Genomic DNA, 18,102 nt, shown 5'->3' with positions numbered 1-18,102 from the left:
ATTCCCATCAGCCCCTGCCAGCATGGCCAAGTGGTAGGACTCATGGGAATTGAAGTCTATGAACATCTGGAGGGCCATAGTTTGAAGACCCCTGGCTTAGACCTTTGGTTGGGAATTCTTGGCTCTGAAGGTGCTGGCCTGTCAGCAACAGTGGTCTATGCCCTGATTATAAGTGAGACCTGGTTAACTGTAAACTGTAGTGCTGTTACTGTTGCCACACATCTGGGTGTGACACTCTGGGTTTTCCCCCACAGTTCCCTGTTCTGAAGAACCCTTGTGCTTTGACGCGTACATCCATTTTGGCCACCAGTCACTTTCTCCTGCATCTAATTGAGACCTCTCTCTGGGGGAGGTCGTTTGCCACATTCTTTAGGAGGGGTGGGGATCGTTCTATCAAAAATTCAAGAGATTTCACTGGTCTGTTGAACTTTTGATGTACAGCAGCCTGAACGAACAAAGAGTAGCATGGCCAGAAGAGCAGTTGGGCAGGTGGAGGGAGGCAGGGAGAAGCAACAAATCCAGAAAAAGAGTAATGTCCTGTTTAGCTTGATGGGGAAAGTGAAATGACAGGAAACTCCACGTTCTGCCTGTACTTGAAAGCCACATGGCTTCTCTGATCTGCCACACTGTGGCTTTGGAAGAGGCAAAAAATGTTATATAATGGAAAGTCTGTGGTGAAGGAAAAGTATGCTCACTGAGCGGCAGAACACATGTGCATAAATGGCCTTTATTTCTCCTTTATTTTCAACATTATATGGACCGCCTTTAAGAAGTTACTTCTGAGCCATAAAAATTCAAAAAGTAATCACAAGCAAAAAAGTTAAAAATCAGATTAAAATTTGATTAAAAGTCAGCAGTAAGCAAAGACCACCAGCAGCTGGACTCTCAGGAGTCCCAGCTCTCACTTCTCAAAGGCTTGGTAGAACAGACAGACAAGATGTTTGCATTGCCCCTTTAGAAACGGTAACTTCTTGCATGTTTTCCTGAGATAGTTCCCAAAATCTCAGGAAATAATTTTTCTCCCTAAAATTACTGCAGATGTGGCTGATCTTGAGTCAGTTTTAACTTCACAAAAGCCCCTTCAAAGCAATACTAGAACCAGGGGGCATTCATTGAAAATGCTGGGGGAAGAATTAGGACTAATAAAAGGAAACACTTCTTCACGCAACGTGTGATTGGTGTTTGGAATATGCTGCCACAGGAGGTGATGATGGCCACTAACCTGGATAGCTTTAAAAGGGGCTTGGGCAGATTTATGGAGGAGAAGTCGATTTATGGCTACCAATCTTGATCCTCTTTGATCTGAGATTGCAAATGCCTTAACAGACCAGGTGAACGGGAGCAGCAGCCGCAGAAGGCCATTGCTTTCACCTCCTGCATGTGAGCTCCCAAAGGCACCTGGTGGGCCACTGCGAGTAGCAGAGAGCTGGACTAGATGGACTCTGGTCTGATCCAGCTGGCTTGTTCTTATGTTCTTATGTTCTCAAAGCAGTTGCAAACTGCTCCAGACCCTAATTCCAGCTTCTCATCAGACTGTTCCTTTTCCTCCTCACAAAATGCAGCGTGTGTGTGTGTGTGTGTGTGTGTGTGTGTGTGTGTGTGTGTGTATGCGCACTACTCCAAATATTGCTGCAATTTCTGGGACTGAGAGTGGGAAACAGGGGAGGCTGGTGGCTTTCCAGAGAGCTGACACCACAGTTTCCGGTTGCCGTTCAAGCCAGCAGCAAAAAATATTTTGCAAACACTGTCTAGCAAGGCTGCGCAGCCGTGTTCTCTTGGTAGAAGGCTCTTTATTTCCCTGTTCCTGCCTGTGTGTGTGTGTGTGTGTGTCATCCCTCTCTGTGCTTTGCGTGTGTGTCCTCAGATCAGATGTTATTAAAGAAGAAAGGCCCAGGTTATGCTTTCTGGAGCTTCCGTCAGCTCGGAAGGGAGCAAAACGTTAGCATGCACATCTCCAGTGTGATTAGTATTCCTCTGCTCGGATGAAGAACTGTCAAGACAGAGCCCGAGGCTTTCTGCCAAAGATGATTGACTGAATCATTTTCAGCACCTCACAGTTACAGACCCGATGACTTCATATAAGGGCATTGATAGCCCACCCGCCCACTGAGTAGTTAATATGTACTTGAAACGATAAAAAATAAAGGGGTACCAGAGCTTAAGTATGCCTGGGACCAATTCCTTCTGACTTGGATATTCTGCTCTTTGAACGTTGGCTGGGTTGAGGTCTGCTGTTGTTAATCAGTAGTGAAGAGAGGCACTCTGAGCTGAAATGTACACTCTTCCTACTTACTTAGCGTGTTCCAGGGCTCTGCTGTTTGGCTGTTGTGAGTTTTCTGAGCTATGGGGCTGCTGTCTGGTAATTTTTGCTCTTAACGTTTCACTCACATCTTTGGTTACATCTTCAGAGTTATGTCACAGCGAGACGTGTTTCTCCCCGTGGCACCTCACTGTGGCATGCCTCTGAAGGTGCCAGCTGTAGATACGGGTGAAACATTAGGAGCAAAAAACTTCCAGACCAAGGCCACGCACCCTGGAAATCCCACAACAGCTAGTTGATTCCAGCCAAGAAACCCGTTGACAATGCACCGTGTTGGGATAAGAGCTCCTGGTAGTTGGAGATTATCTCTTTATCGTAGTTAGCAGAGCGGCACGGGTGGCTAGAACACAGCAGAAGCCTTACCTCGTGTGCGTGCGTGTGCGTGATGAATCCCAATGTGCGGCAAGCTTACACAAAAGAAAGTCGGAGTCAGTTATAGTTTCTGATCTAATAAAAAGAGTATTTATTAGTGAACTCCATTCTGGATAGAAAGGTAGGTAGATAGAGTCACTATGCTATCTTAATCTAGCTGGATGGAGATGGATGCGAGGAGCATCCATCCTCTCTCTAGGCATGGTAGGAAGAAGTGGGTGAGAAGGGGTCAAGGAAGAAGCCGGAAGGAAGGAAGTCCCTGAGAGTATCAGTCTAACATCAAAGGGATAGAACCAGCATGATAGAGTAAAGGTGTCAAATCCTTAGGTCCCTATCTAGCCACTAGCTCTCTAGTAAAACCCCCTCTGTAGGTTGAGGCAGGAAACAGCGTAACAAAGTCCTTCACTTCCAACACACCGAACGCTCCTCTGTTTCATTGTAATTTCTCCAGCCTTCCCCAGTGAGGAAGGGTGAAGCAGACGCATTGGAGAAAGGGACGTTTTATCTGTGCTGAAATGTACAAAACTGCAGTTGACTAGAGTGGGGGGAGGGGAGTGACAGAGGAATGGCATCCAGCTGGCACAGGCTCTGTTCATTGTAGCTTGATTTCTCCTGCAGCCTCATTCTTGTCCCGCCCCTTGGCAGCTCAACAAACACAGCTTATCTGGTTCCGTTGGAACAGCACTTGTAACAAGGAAGAAGAAAGACCCAAAGGCTTGGTTCTCCACAAAGGCAGCAGCTTTAGTTCACCCCCATGGCTAATCTGTCAAGTCCCTTGAAAATCCAGCTTTGTAGGAAATCTGTGACCAGCATGTTAGCTGCACCCTGCTCTAAGAATCTTCCCTGTGAAGTTTGCATATATTTTCATCAGTGCTGTAATGCTTTTCCCCCGTAGTCCCCTCAACAACAGGCGTTCTGAAAGCACTCTGGCAATGACAGAGAGCTACCAATCAGAGAGAGGTCTTTGGAAGAGCAATCAGCATCTTCTTTGCATGGTGATGGATCTGTCCCTCCCCCCCCCCGCAAAAAAAAAATGGCTGCTTCCAACACATGTTGGAAAATGCCATAATGCGGAGTGCCGGCTGGTCACCAGAGGCATAGAGGGGTAAAATGGTGCCTGAGGCAAAATGGCAGCCCTTGTTCCTCCTGGGCCCCCACACCCTGTAGAAGCTGCCTCCCCCATGCTCCACTTACTTCAGCCAGCGGCAGTCCTGGGCAGCCTGTCAGGGCCTGGTGGGGCTGAGGGGTGCCCGGCTGTTGCCTCTGACAGGCCAGGGACGAGCCAAGGGATGCCCTGCAGCAGCCTTGCTAAGCCACTCTTTCATCCTACACTGAAAGGAAAGGTTGAAAGGAAAGGCTGATGAAGCGGATTAGTGGGGCCAGGGCCAGCCAAGGGGGGAAGGGGGAGGAGTGGTGGGGGCGATTTTCCACCCCCACGTGACCAAACAGGGGCCCGCCTGGGGCATTTGTTCCTACCCCACCCCGTGGTAGCTACACCACTGCTAGTCACAGCATGGATAACCGCCAGGGTGTCCCACGATGACTGCAGTCATTGTGTGCAGAACATGAATGCTTGACTCTGCTCTTCAACCACCGAGGCTGTGTTTTGACATGGCACTTGGCCCGTAGGCTAAACAGTATGCTGAGCTTTGTGTGCCACAGGGAGGGGTCAAAGTTACACCTTGGCTTTGTCAATGGATGGGGAGGGAGGCAGTGAAATGTAACAACGGGGAGCCAGTGTGATTAAAAGCAGATGGCCTCTAATCTGGAGAACCAGCTTTGTTTCCCTGATTCTCCGCATGAAGCCTGCCCAGGGCTATTCACAGTTCTCTCTGAATTCTCTCGGCCCTACCGACCTCAGAAGATGTCTGGTTTGGGGAGCGGAAGAGAGGAATTTGTTAGCCACTTTGAGACTCCTTGTGGCAGAGAAAAGTGGGGTAAGATGTGGTGTACGAGGTTAAGAGCTCGTGTATCTAATCTGGAGGAACCAGGTTTGATTCCCAGCTCTGCCACGTGAGCTGTGGAGGCTTATCTGGGGAATTCAGATTAGCCTGTATACTCCCACACAGGCCAGCTGGGTGACCTTGGGCTAGTCACAGCTTCTCGGAGCTCTCTCAGCCCCACCTACCACACAGGGTGTTTGTTGTGAGGGGGGAAGGGCAAGGAGATTGTAAGCCCCTTTGAGTCTCCTGCAGGAGAGAAAGGGGGGGATATAAACCCAAACTCTTCTTCTTCTTCTTCTTTCTTTTTTTTACCTCCCCTGCCCTCACTCGGCACCCCAGTCTCTTTGCAAAGGAACAGAAGTGAGTTAATGGCCAGTAAATTCAGAATAAGCAATGCTACTTCTTGAAGCCTTTGCTTAACACATCTCATATATTGGCATTGTGGGTCTGAGAACTGAGTAAAAATAGTTAACCCTCTCAAATGTGATTGTAAAATTGGGGCTCTGCATTCCGTGCCTCCCGCAACAGCTCCAGAGGAAATGAGCTCAGTTTACAAGCCGAGGACTTCTGCGGCACCGGCTCTTCCAGAAGGAGGCAAAATGAAGAGTAAAAATCTCCAAGCTCGCTTTTTATAGCCAGTAAAAAAGATTTTCACAGTACCATATTCATTACGTTTTCAAAAGAGCCGAGGGCAAAACTACCATTTTACTTGTATGTAGGGTTACTAGCTCTGGTTTGAGAATACCTGAATATTTTAAGGGTGGAAACTGGGGAGGGGAGGAGGTTCAGCAGAGTATAGTGGCATAGAGGCCACTCTCCAAAGCAGCCTTTTCCCCCCAGAGGGACTAATCTTGGTTACCTGGAGATCAAAAATAGTAGTCGGAGATCTACAGGTACCACCTGGAGGTTGCCTACCCTACTTGTGTGGTCATGACTCACTGAACATCTAGGACAGTGGTGGCGAACCTATGGCACTCCAGATGTTCATGAACTACAATTCCCATCAGCCCCTGCCAGCATGGCCAATTGGCCATGCTGGTAGGGGCTGATGGGAATTGTAGTCCATGAACATCTGGAGTGCCATAGGTTCGCCACCACTGTCCTAGGAACACCTGAAAACCCAGACCTAGTATCACAACTATCCGGCAAGGTCAAGGAAGTACACTTTCGGCTGAGCCCTACAGATGCCTGGAGCTTGGCCCATTCTAAGTCCGGAACATTCTCCCTGCAGCTTTGTAACCTTTGCTTCCCCATCCTACCTGTCCCTAGCACCAGTAAGGGCTACCAAGCAGATTCTAACCTCGTATGGTGCCAGATATTCTATTTGCACTCCACCATTAGCCCAAATTGTCCATATATGGATGGGGGGCATATATCTATCGGCACTGGCGAGTGGGTGGACTTTTCTTCACCTTGATGGCAAATGGCCTTTGTATGGTAGTTGCAATAGCCGTGAAATGCAGCCCGTTGTCCAGTTATCCTATATGTTTGTCCCATTCTAAATGGGAAGTTTGTTTAGCATTTACTAATTGGTTTAGTGTTGATTAATGTGAAATAACCTGCATTTTTGGGTGGGGGAAAGTAACCTGCCCAGGCCATTCAAGAAAATTCCAAAAATAAATATAGATTTAGGAGCGGGCTCCATTTCTAAAAGTATGAGGACCATTGCTTTGCTCCTTCCCTCCCCTTTTCTTCTTCTTCTTTTTTGTAGCTTGAAACCTCTGCTAGAGCAGACCAGAGTCTTCCACCTGTCTAAGAGTGTAGGATTTAAAAAAATGCAGGATGACGGGGGAGAACAAAGCATTTAATTATGGAAAGTTCTGTTATCTATCTTGGAAACTATCAATTCAAACATTTATGTATTTCAAGGAACCGGGGGGGGGGGGGGGGGGCCGGGGGGGGTAAATGTCCCCTTCCCCTCTTTTTGCTTTGATTGTGGAAATCCTTCAAAGGCATGCGCCCCCCACCCCCCCGCGTAATTTCATTTGCCAGAAATAAAACATGCAACCTATGTACCTTTGAGTGACCATTTACCTGCATCAACTCACTGAACCAGGGAAGTTGCTTTTGAAGTGCTTCAGTCCCCCCCCCCCCCATCTCTCCCCACCCCGTCGCTTTTCAGAGCAGTAACCTCATTGGACAATGGGGCGGGTGATAATATGATTAACGTTTGTAGCAGTGTGAACTGGGAAAAAAAGTAATTAAATCTCATGCTTCCTGGCTTCTGCTAATCTCTGTCATGGGTTGTGATCTTACTCTCCCTTTTCACGCTCCCTCCTCCCTGCAATTAATGCCTCTGTATTTTTGCATTCTGAGATGGGAAGGGATAGGGCTGCTTCCCTTAAAAGGGGCAATAAATGTCCAGTGGATAGCATGTTATGAGTGACCATTGTTGGAGCGACAAGATGGATACTCAAGCCTTTGTATCCCCATGTTCTGTTCTGTGCAGTTCTCCCCCCCCCCCCCAAAAAAAATCTCTTCTGTTGACTTAAAAACAAATCAAAGCTCTATAGAAGAGGAAGAGTTTGGATTTATATCCTCCCTTTCTCTCCTGTAGGAGACTCAAAGGGGCTTACAATTTTCTTTCCCCTCCCCCCTCACAACAAACACCCTGTGAGGGGGGTGGGGCTGAGAGAGTGCAGAAGAACTGTGACTAGCCCAAGGTCACCCAGCTGGCATGTGTTGGAATGCACAGGCTAATCTGAATTCCCCAGATAAACCTCCACAGCTCAAGCAGCAAAGTGGGGAATCAAACCCGGTTCCTCCAGATTAGAATGCACCTGCTCTTAACCACTTTGCCACTGCGAATATAGGATATGGTAACTCCTGGGGGTGGGGTGGGGTGGGAGAATAAGGACTAATAAAAGGAAACACTTCTTCTCGCAATGTGTGATTGGTGTTTGGAATTATGCTGCCACAGGAGGTGAGTGATGGCCACTAGCCTGGATAGCTTTAAAAGGGGCTTGGACAGATTTATGGAAGAGGTGTTCCATCCTACGGCAAGCAATCTAACGATCCCTCTTTGATCTGAGAGATTGCAAATGTCACCTTAGTAGACCAGGTGCTCAGGAGCAGCAGCAGCAGCAGGCCATTGCTTTCACATCCTGCACGTGAGCTCCCAATGGCACCTGGTGGGCCACTGGGAGTAGCAGAATGCTGGACTAGATGGACTCTGGTCTGACCCAGCAGGCTCTTTCTTATGTTCTTATGTCCTCCGGCTCTTTGTGTGAGGTCAAGCTGGGCACATAGAGCACATGCTTTGCATGCTGTGTGACCATATCACTCTTTGGCATGATATTTAAATTTAGGCATTTCAAGAAATTGTAGTTTGTTTGTTGGTTTCCCACCAACAAAGGGCTGTGAGCCGTAGTTTAACAATAACAAACAACACTTGGGGATCTCCAATGCAAGTGCCATTAGCAAGAGACAGACTGTTCCTTAAATTCTCCTGTGTCATCTTGATTGAATTGTGGCCATTTATGCTCTTGTGGTCTGCTTTGAATTCATTCCCTTCAAGATTGATTCTTTCTAACGCACACTGAGGCCCCTTCCGCACACTCAAAATAATGCATTTTCAAACCACTTTCACAACTGTTTGCAAGTGAATTTTGCCGTTCCGCACAGCTTCAAAGAGCATTGAAAGCAGTTTGAAAGTGCATTATTCTGCATGTGCGGAATGAGCCTGAGACTCTTCAGAATTCAGGGCACCTCAGATCAGACTCTCTTCAGTGTTTCTAAAACCTGGTAAAGTGTGACACACACACGCACTATGCCCCACTTCTCAGGGGGAAAGCAAAGGGAACTGCATCCCACATGCACCAAGGCACCATGCTGCCCTACTTGCAGCAGCAGCAAATGAAACACAGAGTGTGTGGCCAGGGGAAGAGAGGGGAAGAGAACAAAGCGACCCCAGCCCTTTAAGGTCAGCTGATAGGTAGAGTTAAAGACAGGGGTGCAGGAACCTGCGGCTCTCCAGATGTTCAGGAACTACAATTCCCATCAGCCCCTACCAGCATGGCCAATTGGCCATGCTGACAGAGGCTGATGGGAATTGTAGTTCCTGAACATCTGGAGAGCCGCAGGTTCCCTACCCCTGAGTTAAGAGAAGCAGCAAAAGGAGAAACAGGTTGAGACTTCAGGAAGCAGCTGTGGGGCAGGTACTCTTTGCATTTAAACAGAGAAATGTGAGGAGAACCCTCTGCAAGCTCACTGCATAGAGAAGAGTCCCGTGTGGGGAAAACCCACTGAATCATACAGTCATGTGGGAAGAAGTAAATGCACAAAAACCCTGAGAGTGCCCAACTGCCCAAGAAGGACATTATGGCCAAATAATTACTTGCCTGTGCTGGGCACAAAAAGATCCTCTGTGGCTAGCTTTGTGCTTGTCTTAAGAAGCTGTCACTTGGGCTATTTTAGAGTCTTTGGTTCCCTTCTTTGCCATTAGCTACCTTCTAAAAGCTTACAAAGATTTGATCCTGACTTGGGGAACCCCGATATGAAGCGATGGACAGTGTCGGCATTGCTAAAACGAATCTATAACCTATCATCCTTTGTTTAGTGAGTGTCCTGCAAATAAGAATTGCCTTTTTCTCAGTCTGACCTTCCAGGAGAGTATGGGTAAATAACTGTGTAAAGCCGCACGCACGCCAAAGATTTGCTAGCAAAATGGGATGTCAGTCAGCATTTGCTACCAAAGCAATTACGCACACACATTTGTGCATTATCAGCGATCGCATCCACACAGTCACACAGACAACCAGTTGCAGATGTAGGAGTCAGTCCTCTTGCATGCAGCTGTGCCCAGACACCCGCTCATGCTCATTCCCTTTCGGTTAATCGTGTGTGATTCCATCCGCAGGTAATCCTCCCCTACAGCATATCAGGGTGTCTGCGCTTGGCACAGGGTTCAGTACAAAAGCCCAAGGATAAGGGTTTCTTTGAGCTTTCAAAAGAGCATCACTGTTTGACGGGAAAGCTGCCTTTGTACATTGCCTTGAGCAGAACTGTGTCACCTTAATGGACTGCTGTCCTGAACAGCGTGACGTTACAAAGCGTGTGCAGCCCTCTACCGGCTGGGATTCCTAACTGCACCTCCAGATTCTTTCTACCACCCTGGAGGTTTGGATGGTGATACAACAGGGAGGGTGCAGTAGCGACATTTTTGGAACAGCCCACTTTTTAGTTGTCCCCAGTTTGCAGCCTCTTAGTTCTGTGAAGGATTAGAGAAAACTAGTGATTAATGCTCCTTTAGGGTGACTTGAGAGGACTGTGGTTTTTCATTCCACACTTCCATAAGGTGTCTCTGTGTGATGTCAAGAATCCTAAACTGTGTGGTTTGTGCAAATAAGAACCAGTAGTGGGTTGTTAATCAGTAGGTCTTAAAATAAAATAAATCACAATCTTCCCTCTCTCTTTGTGTGCTGCAGAAATCATTGTCATAATACCCTTTTATATTTTGTATGTTTCTTTCCCACCCCTCTTTTACATATTCAAACCTTGACATTCACATTCCACTTCAATTCTATTTATGAATGATGTGAAACATTTAAGATTCCAACTCAGAAAGTGAATTCTGTTTGATTGGGTCCCCTGTCCTGCTGATGAACTGAGAAGCAGGGAGGAGATCGTGCCTTGGTCCTTTCCTCACCTTTTTTATATTGGGCTGAGCCTCTTTTTTGACCACTCTGCCTGGGGTCTTGGTTGAAGAAAGCTATTCTTGGTGGGCATCTTCTCACAAGGCCTGGCTGAAAGCGCATCTATATGTCAAAGACAGTTGGGTAAGCATCTCATATATAACCAAACCCTCACAGTTTGTGTTTGAAGCTTCACCCTGCATTGGTCTCTTTCCTGACACCTTCTGACAAATGGAGCAAATGGGAGGGGGGAAAGCTATGACCTTGCCTGCCTGCCTGCCCTCCTTCCTTCCTGCTTTCCTTCCTTCCTGCTTTCCTTCCTTCCTGCCTTCCTTCCTTCCTGCTTTCCTTCCTTCCTTCCTTCCTTCCTTCCTTCCTTCCTTCCTTCCTTCCTTCCTTCCTTCCTTCCTTCCTTCCTTCCTTCCTTCCTTCCTTCCTGCCTGCCTGCCTGCCTTCCTGCCTGCCTGCCTGCCTCACCTTGCTGCCTCGCCTGCCTGCCCTGCCTTGCCTGCCTGCCTTGCCTGCCTCATTTCCTTCCCTTCCTTCCTTCCTTCCCCTTCCTTCCTTCCTTCCTTCCCTTCCTTCCTTCCTTCCTTCCTTCCTTCCTTCCTTCCTTCCTTCCTTCCTTCCTTCCTTCCTTCCTTCCTTCCTTCCTGCCTTCCTGCCTGCCTGCCTGCCTGCCTGCCTGCCTGCCTGCCTGCCTGCCTGCCTGCCTGCCTGCCTGCCTGCCTGCCTGCCTGCCCCTGCCTCCCTCCCTCCCTCCCTCCCTCCCTCCATCCATCCATCCATCCATCCATCCATCCATCCATCCATCCATCCATCCATCCATCCATCCATCCATCCATCCATCCATCCATCCATCCATCCATCCATCCATCCATCCATCCACGGGAGAAACACCTGTCTCCTCTGCTTGGCTCTGTATTTTGTCTCGACGCACCAAACCAGGAGCCCAGAGAGTCTGCCGTGTTATTTCCCTTCAGCTCTGGTGCCTCTTGCGTATGTGTCCAGCACGTGCTCTGCTATAACATCCGTCAGACGTCTAAATCTCTCTTGTCGCAGCCGCTGTCTCCCTGAGAGCTGCTTTTGCCGCACAGTCAGCATTCTGTGGCTATCTGAGCTGTCGCTTTGTACCCCGAGCTGTTTGCAATGAGTGTCGGTGCCTGCCACGGTGTACATACAAAGCTGCTGTCCACAGTGTCAGGCCATTGATCCGTTTCGCTGCCTTGTCTCGGCTGCCCTCACTTTCCCAACCCGTCTACCTGCAGTCCTTTGAACTGGAGACACCAGGGGTGGAAACTCTGACCTTGTGCATACAAAACTGGTACTCTACCACTGAGCCACAGTCTCTCCCTGTGTTCCTTGTTTACGAGGAGGCAAGCTCGGAGAATTAACTGATCAGCAGGTGGTCCACTAGTGTCATAAGATACTTTTTTATTCGCTGGAGAAAGGTGTGATTTGACAATTTTCTCTGGCTTGGATAGATAAAGAGGGCTGAGTAATATCCTTTTCCCTCCCCTGTGTTATGATAGTTCTGCAGTGAGTCTGGGCTGGCTGACTGGGTACAGATCGATATGGACTTTATTTGATACAGCTGCTTTCATATCATTTGTTTCACCGAACCCACTGAAGCGAGGAATCAGATAGCGACGCCAGAGGGGTGGGAGAGAAGGGCTCAGTCTTGAAGTGGGAAGAAGTTTGGGGGAAGGGGCTGTCGATTTAGGTTGTTTCCTCCAACGCAGCCGCATCTAAGTAGGGGAGATGAGCAAAGGTCAAAAAAAGTTTTTGTTTTGTTTCTGCTGCAGCCTAAGGATATCAATAAGATGCTTAGAGCAGTTAAGCCTACCATTTCTCTGCTCAATCCTTGACCTCAGTGGCTAATAACAGCGAATGACTGCTCCAGTCCAGCTGGTGGTAAACTTCTCTTTAAGAGAGCAAATGGACTTGGTTGTTTCTTAAGAAGTGGTCAGTAGACCATTACAGCAAGTCTATCGGGGTCTTAACCATTGCTTTATCTATTGGGCATTCAAAAATCTGCCCTTCTTGGGTATGGTATTTGATCAGGTGATGATAAACCCAGCTTCAGACTCCTTTGGAAGGCCATAATTACCGGTGTGGTATAGTGGTTAAGAGTAGTGGGCTCTAATCTGGAGAACCGGTTTTGATTTCCCCCCTCCTCCACGAGAGCAGCAGACTCTTATCCAGTGAACTGGATTTGTTTCCCCACTCCTGCACATGACGCCTGCTGGGTGACCTTGGGCTAGTCACAGTTCTCTCAGAACTCTTTCAGCCCCACCGACCTCACGTGGTGTCTGTTGCGGGGAGAGGAAGGGAAAGAGTTTTTAAGCCGCTTTGCGGATGAGAAAAGTAGTATATACATCCAAACTCCTCCTCTTCATTTGTTCCCCACAAATTGCACCAGAAAAAGGAAGCTCTGAAAAAGTGGTTTTGTGAATCGAGCTGGTTCGTAGGAATGGTGTGTTGTTAACTGAAGATGGTTGCAGGGAGCAGAATGGATGTGTGTGTTTGGGGGGGGGGGGATGCCTATGTGTTGCTCGTCGTGTTTGTTTTCAGCTCACAGGCACCCAAAGCGATACCCAGCAATTTAAAAGCCATAACACACTAAATCACAACACAATAAAATCCAATTAAAAATTTCCCTCCTTGGCAACAATAGCAATAAAAGAGTAATAAAACCTAATAGTCCCCCTCTCTTATAGCACATGCATATATAAACACAATCCCTGCGCAGGGCCACCCTCTCAGCCGCCGTCTCTAAAATTAAAATGCATCCTCCCTAACCCTCTCCCTGCCAACATGAATGTCACAGTGTGCTTGAAAGTGAAGTACCTTTCATAGACCATCTCTCTGTATATGACTGTTAGTGCTGTGTACGAATATTGTTAATTGGGGAGAAGATTTCAGCATGATAAAGGGCACGTGGCAGCCAACTGAGGCCTAAGTTTTGGGTTGCCGGCCAACTTCTGCCTCACTTATGAAAACCTGTCTCAGGAGCCATATCTTTGCCAGCTTCTGTTCTGATAGGAGCCCCTTCCTCCCTTTCTTGGCAGCTCAACGTGTGAAAGGCTCGAAGAGGAAAAAAGAATTGCGATGCCAAAGTCTCCAAGGGAGCTAATTAGCAGCTCCTCTTCCTTGCAGCGGGGGATCCGACCAGTAGTGGGATCCAAAAATTTTAATAACGGGTTCCGATGGTGGTGGGATTCAAACAGTGGCACCGCCGCACACACGCACCTCCAGTCCCTATCGGGCAGGGAGGTTGCTTTAGTAACCCCTTCTTGGCACTCAGAAAAAAAATTAGTAACCACTTCTAGAGAAGTGGGGAGAACTGGTTGGATCCCACCTCTGGATCCAACCTTCAAGTTGAAGGGCACATCTGAAAGACTCTGGTTGTGTGGTGTAATGGTGAAGAGTGGTGGACTCTAATCTGGAGAACTGGGTTTGAGTCCAAAATGAGCGGTTGACTCTTATCTGGTGAACCATATTTGTTCTCCCACGCCTACTCATGAAGCTGCTGGGAGACCCTAGGCAGGTCACAGTTCTCTGGGGATAAAGAGCATGTTGTGTCTGTAGTTCTTAGAATGGATGTCCAGGCTAGCTCAATTTAATCACATATTGGAAGCTAAGTAGGGTCCCCACTCCCATGGCCAGAGACCATCAAGGAACTCCAGTGTTGCTACACAAAGCCGGCTGATGGCAAGCCACCTCTCTTGGTGTCTTGTCTTGAATGGGGTCACCATAAGTTGACTGTGACTTGATGGCGCTTTACACCATTTGTACATTTTTTTTAAAAAAAGTTGCACCTTGGAGGTTTTTTTTCTCCTTGCACAAATGCTAATGCATACTCTCACTTCTGCATCCCTGAGCCCTTTCCTTATCCCCTGACAACCCACCCAGAGTATTGGTCTGGTCTGTTTAAAGAGCCCCCTGAATTATGGCTTTGAAATATTCTGTCCCCTTCTGCAGGGAAAATAATTTCATCAAGGACTTTCCCCAGTTGGCTGATGCACTGATGGTGATCCCCCTGCCAGTGGAAGAGCAATGCCGTGGTGTACTCTCCGAGCCTCTGCCTAACCTTCAGCTGCTCACTGGTAAGAGCTTTGATCTCTCCATCATTCATGTGGACAATGTGTGTTCATTTAGAAAATGTGCATGCTGTCTCTCCAGAAGAAAACATACAGATCCGTACAAGCCTTATCCACGGTGCGATATAAGCCAATGTTATTAGATTTTTCTCCTTGAGGTTTGGTGCTTGGCAAGATCCAGGGCCTCCATAGAGCAGAGAACAGTGGTTGGAAGTCTACCAAAGTATGTACATTCTAGGCTAAATGTGGCCAACCTCGTCTTGAGTGTGGTGGGGGTGGGGAGAGGAATACATCACCTTCACCAAACTATTTAAGGGCTTGATCTCTCCCAGATATAGTGCTGCTGCTCCCTCTCCTGTTCAACAGCCCATGTCCTTCCCCCATTTCCTCCTTAAGTCAGAGGAACTTAGGCACCTGCCAAGAAATAGACTGTGCCAAGAGAGCCTCGTCCATCTTTTTTTTTACATCTAGGGTAACCAACAGGAAGGAGTCATGCAAGGTAAGCACAACCCCTCCCAACAGTGAGTTTTAGTATTACAATACAATACAAAAGTTAGAATTTAAGACCTTGACATGCAGGTGGAAAAATTATGCACATCAAATAAAGAACTGCATTCATTAAACGTAACTGTGAACAAACACTGTGAACAGAAACAACATATTTCCAACTTAACAGTTGCAGGATGAGGTAGCTTTCCAGAGAACGTACTTGAGCCCAACACTGAGTTGTAAGTGCAAGGCATGGTGTGGCTACTTATCTAGCAAGCAGCCCCTCCCATAAGAAAAAGGGGGGTACTTGCCAGGGGAGAAATGACGTATGTTTATTTCCCGGGGCATGTTTTCCCTGGGCTTGCTTGTAGATAGATAGATAGATAGATAGATAGATAGATAGATAGATAGATAGATAGATAGATAGATAGATAGAGAGAGAGAGAGAGAGAGAGAGAGAGAGAGAGAGAGAGAGAGAGGTTATTATTTTAAGAGTAAGCCACTTTGAGCAGGACACTGATGAGGCTGCATAGAAATGTCCTACATAATAAAAAACAACCTTCCTATAAGACCAACTTTTATACCTTGCCTTTCTCTACTGAAAGGAGACTCAAGGCAGCTTACAAATACCTTCCCTTCCCCTCCCCACAACATATACTTTCTGAGATAGGTGGGGCTGAGAGAGTTCAGAGAACTGTGTCTAGCCCAAGGTCACCCAGCAGACTTAATGTGGGGGAGTGGGGAAACCTGTTTCTCCAGATTTGAGTCCGCTTCACGTGTGGAGGAATGGGGAATCAAACCTGGTTCTCCAGTTTAGAGCCTGTTGCTCATGTGGCAGAATGGGGAATCAAACCCAGTTCTCCAGATTAGAGTTGCCACAGTTAACTACTATACCACACTGGCTCTCCTAATTGGTCTCAAAAAGTTGGAGCGCTTTGAAACCTAGATTAGATTCCAGGTGTGACTCCTCTCAGTTAATTACAATTGTGCTTTCCTGTGGGTGGAGGGGAATATTGTGGGATTGTTACCTAACATTTTGCCTTTTTCACATTTTTTTTATTTGTACAGAGGTTAACAATACAGAGGTTAGAGGTGTTTTGTTTGTTCTTTGTTTTAAAATGTGGGTGAACCTTAAGACCTGGAATCCACCTCCTCCTTTCTGAATCCACCACCTGTTTTACTGTTTCAGATCTCCTCCATATCACTGAGGCTCATTCCGCACATGCAGAATAATGCACTTTCAAACTGCTTTTAGTGCTCTTTGAAGCTGTGCGGAATGGCAAAATCCACTTGCAAACAGTTGTGAAAGTGGTTTGAAAACACATTATTTTGCGTGTGCGGAAGGGGCCTAAATGTGTGAGCAAGACCTGAAATGCAAACATATCAGAAAACTAACTCAGGAAGTAGAAGTCCCAGGGAAGGGTCATTTTGCCTACATCTGGTGACATCTACTTTTCCGTTTCAACCTCTGAGTGTTCAGATGTTCACAATCCTCTTTGTGCATCTGAGGCACTAGACTGTTTACGGGATTTTGTGCTGCAGTAAGCGACTGGTTCGAAGCACTTCCTGCTGCCTTTTTAGACATGCCTCATGCGGTCTCCTTCATTCCTTGCTTTCATCTGTAGATCAACTAATTGGGAATATATGGACCCCCCTTGCTATCTGTGTCACTCGTTGGCTGTCACACATTTTTTTGTCTTAGAAATAATTCACTCTAGCAGAACTTCCTGGTTTTGTGCTGCTTTAAATGATGCTACTTCTCAAAAAGCGCGATCGCTCCCGACAGACACAGCTCCATCACCGGCTTGCCCGTGGCAGAAACAGCTGCCTCCTCACCGTTGCTGTCAGTATCGCTCAGAACTCCAGCAGCGAGATTGTTGGGGGTTGTGATCTTTGTTGTTTCAGTGTCCCTAGCCCTGGAATGTGCATTGGGGAACGCAATCTCGGCAAAACCAACATTCCCTTCTGAAGCCACCTCTTCCCCTCTGATGCTTTCTAAACCCCAACTCTCTCTTTGCAGGTGATATTCGGTACGACGAAGCCATGGGTTACCCTATGGTGCAGCACTGGAGGGTGCGAAGCAACCTGTACAAAGTGAAGCTTAGTACCATTGCCCTCTTGGCAGGTGAGAGTGACCATGTTGCAGTGATTAGCAATAGTCCATCTAGCGGGCTTCCCTTTCCCCCTTATTGTTCTTTCCCCCTTCCTCTGTGATGAATGATTTGATGGGTTTATGGCATATAACTGTGATATTATTAGGGCATTGGAATTAATGGTGCCTTTTTTCGAGCAGAATGTTTATGGTTTTATGGATGGAGGAGGCAGTGCACAGCCTGCAGCATAGTTTGTCTGCTGAACTCTGCTGGATCACTGCTTCTCCCAGTTCTTTTAATTCTGCCCATCAACAGCCTTAAAGGCACTGATCTCATCACACTCAGTAGTCCCAATATTAGAGTTGATATTCTCTGCCCCCCTTTCCCTCCACATACTCTCTTACTCGCTCTCTCGCTGCCAGTGCTACAAGAGAAGAGAGGAGAGAGGCATGTTTTAAAATAGAGGCTTGTTGGAAATAAAGTTTTTAAAAGCTGTCCCAACCATCAGAGAGGGTGGAAGCATAACAGGAGAGGTGAGATGGAGCCAAAAAGAGATCTGTTTGTACTGTTCTTTGCAAAAGTCAACTCTCTGTTATTATTACATTGATATATTGATATATCGATATGAGCATTTAGGGAAGCAGGAAGGAGCCTGCAAATGGGCAGAGGGATGGTGCTGTGAGGGAGAGGGAAGATGTCCGGGGCAAAGCTGTGCTCACTGGCAAATCTGTCCGCTCTAGCAGATTAAAATTTGCACTAAAAGTTTGCAGACTACAATTTGCACTTGCCTCAGAGAGAATAGAATGTGAAAGCAGGACTCCAGACAATAGGTCCAAACAAGAAATCTTGCTGAGTCAGACATTCGCCCCCATTGCGTGCCAGACACCTTGTGCATATTTGGTCAATGTCTAAACAGCACGAGATGTGTCTTACACATTAGTTGACCAGCTTGCAGGATGTTTGCAGAACATACATCTCTGAGATGCACGCCTGACCCTTTTAAAAAAAGTTTTCTTTAATTTGCTTATTTAAAACATATACTAGCTGTCTTTTTTCCCTTGAGGAAGTCAAGGTGGCTTGCAGTATAAATAAAATAATAATTTAGAAACAAAATAAAAACAATATATATAAATATATATTTAAAACACA

General features: G+C 47.1%; 1 protein-coding gene across 1 annotated transcript in view; it reads left to right on the top strand.

Moving 5' to 3' along the window:
• ASTN2 (astrotactin 2) overlaps positions 1-18,102 on the top strand; it is a 271,729-nt gene that overhangs the window by 42,988 nt on the left and 210,639 nt on the right. Inside the window, exons 3-4 of the mRNA XM_048513440.1 lie at positions 14,253-14,377; positions 16,881-16,985. Coding sequence (XP_048369397.1) covers positions 14,253-14,377; positions 16,881-16,985 — 230 coding nt within the window. The remainder of the gene's footprint in view (positions 1-14,252; positions 14,378-16,880; positions 16,986-18,102) is intronic.

This window comes from Sphaerodactylus townsendi, linkage group LG12 (genome assembly GCF_021028975.2).
Source record: "Sphaerodactylus townsendi isolate TG3544 linkage group LG12, MPM_Stown_v2.3, whole genome shotgun sequence".
Classification (NCBI taxonomy): Eukaryota; Metazoa; Chordata; class Lepidosauria; order Squamata; family Sphaerodactylidae; genus Sphaerodactylus; species Sphaerodactylus townsendi.
The sequence above is the reverse complement of the archived record's forward strand: the minus strand, read 5'-3'. Positions and strand labels throughout refer to the sequence as shown.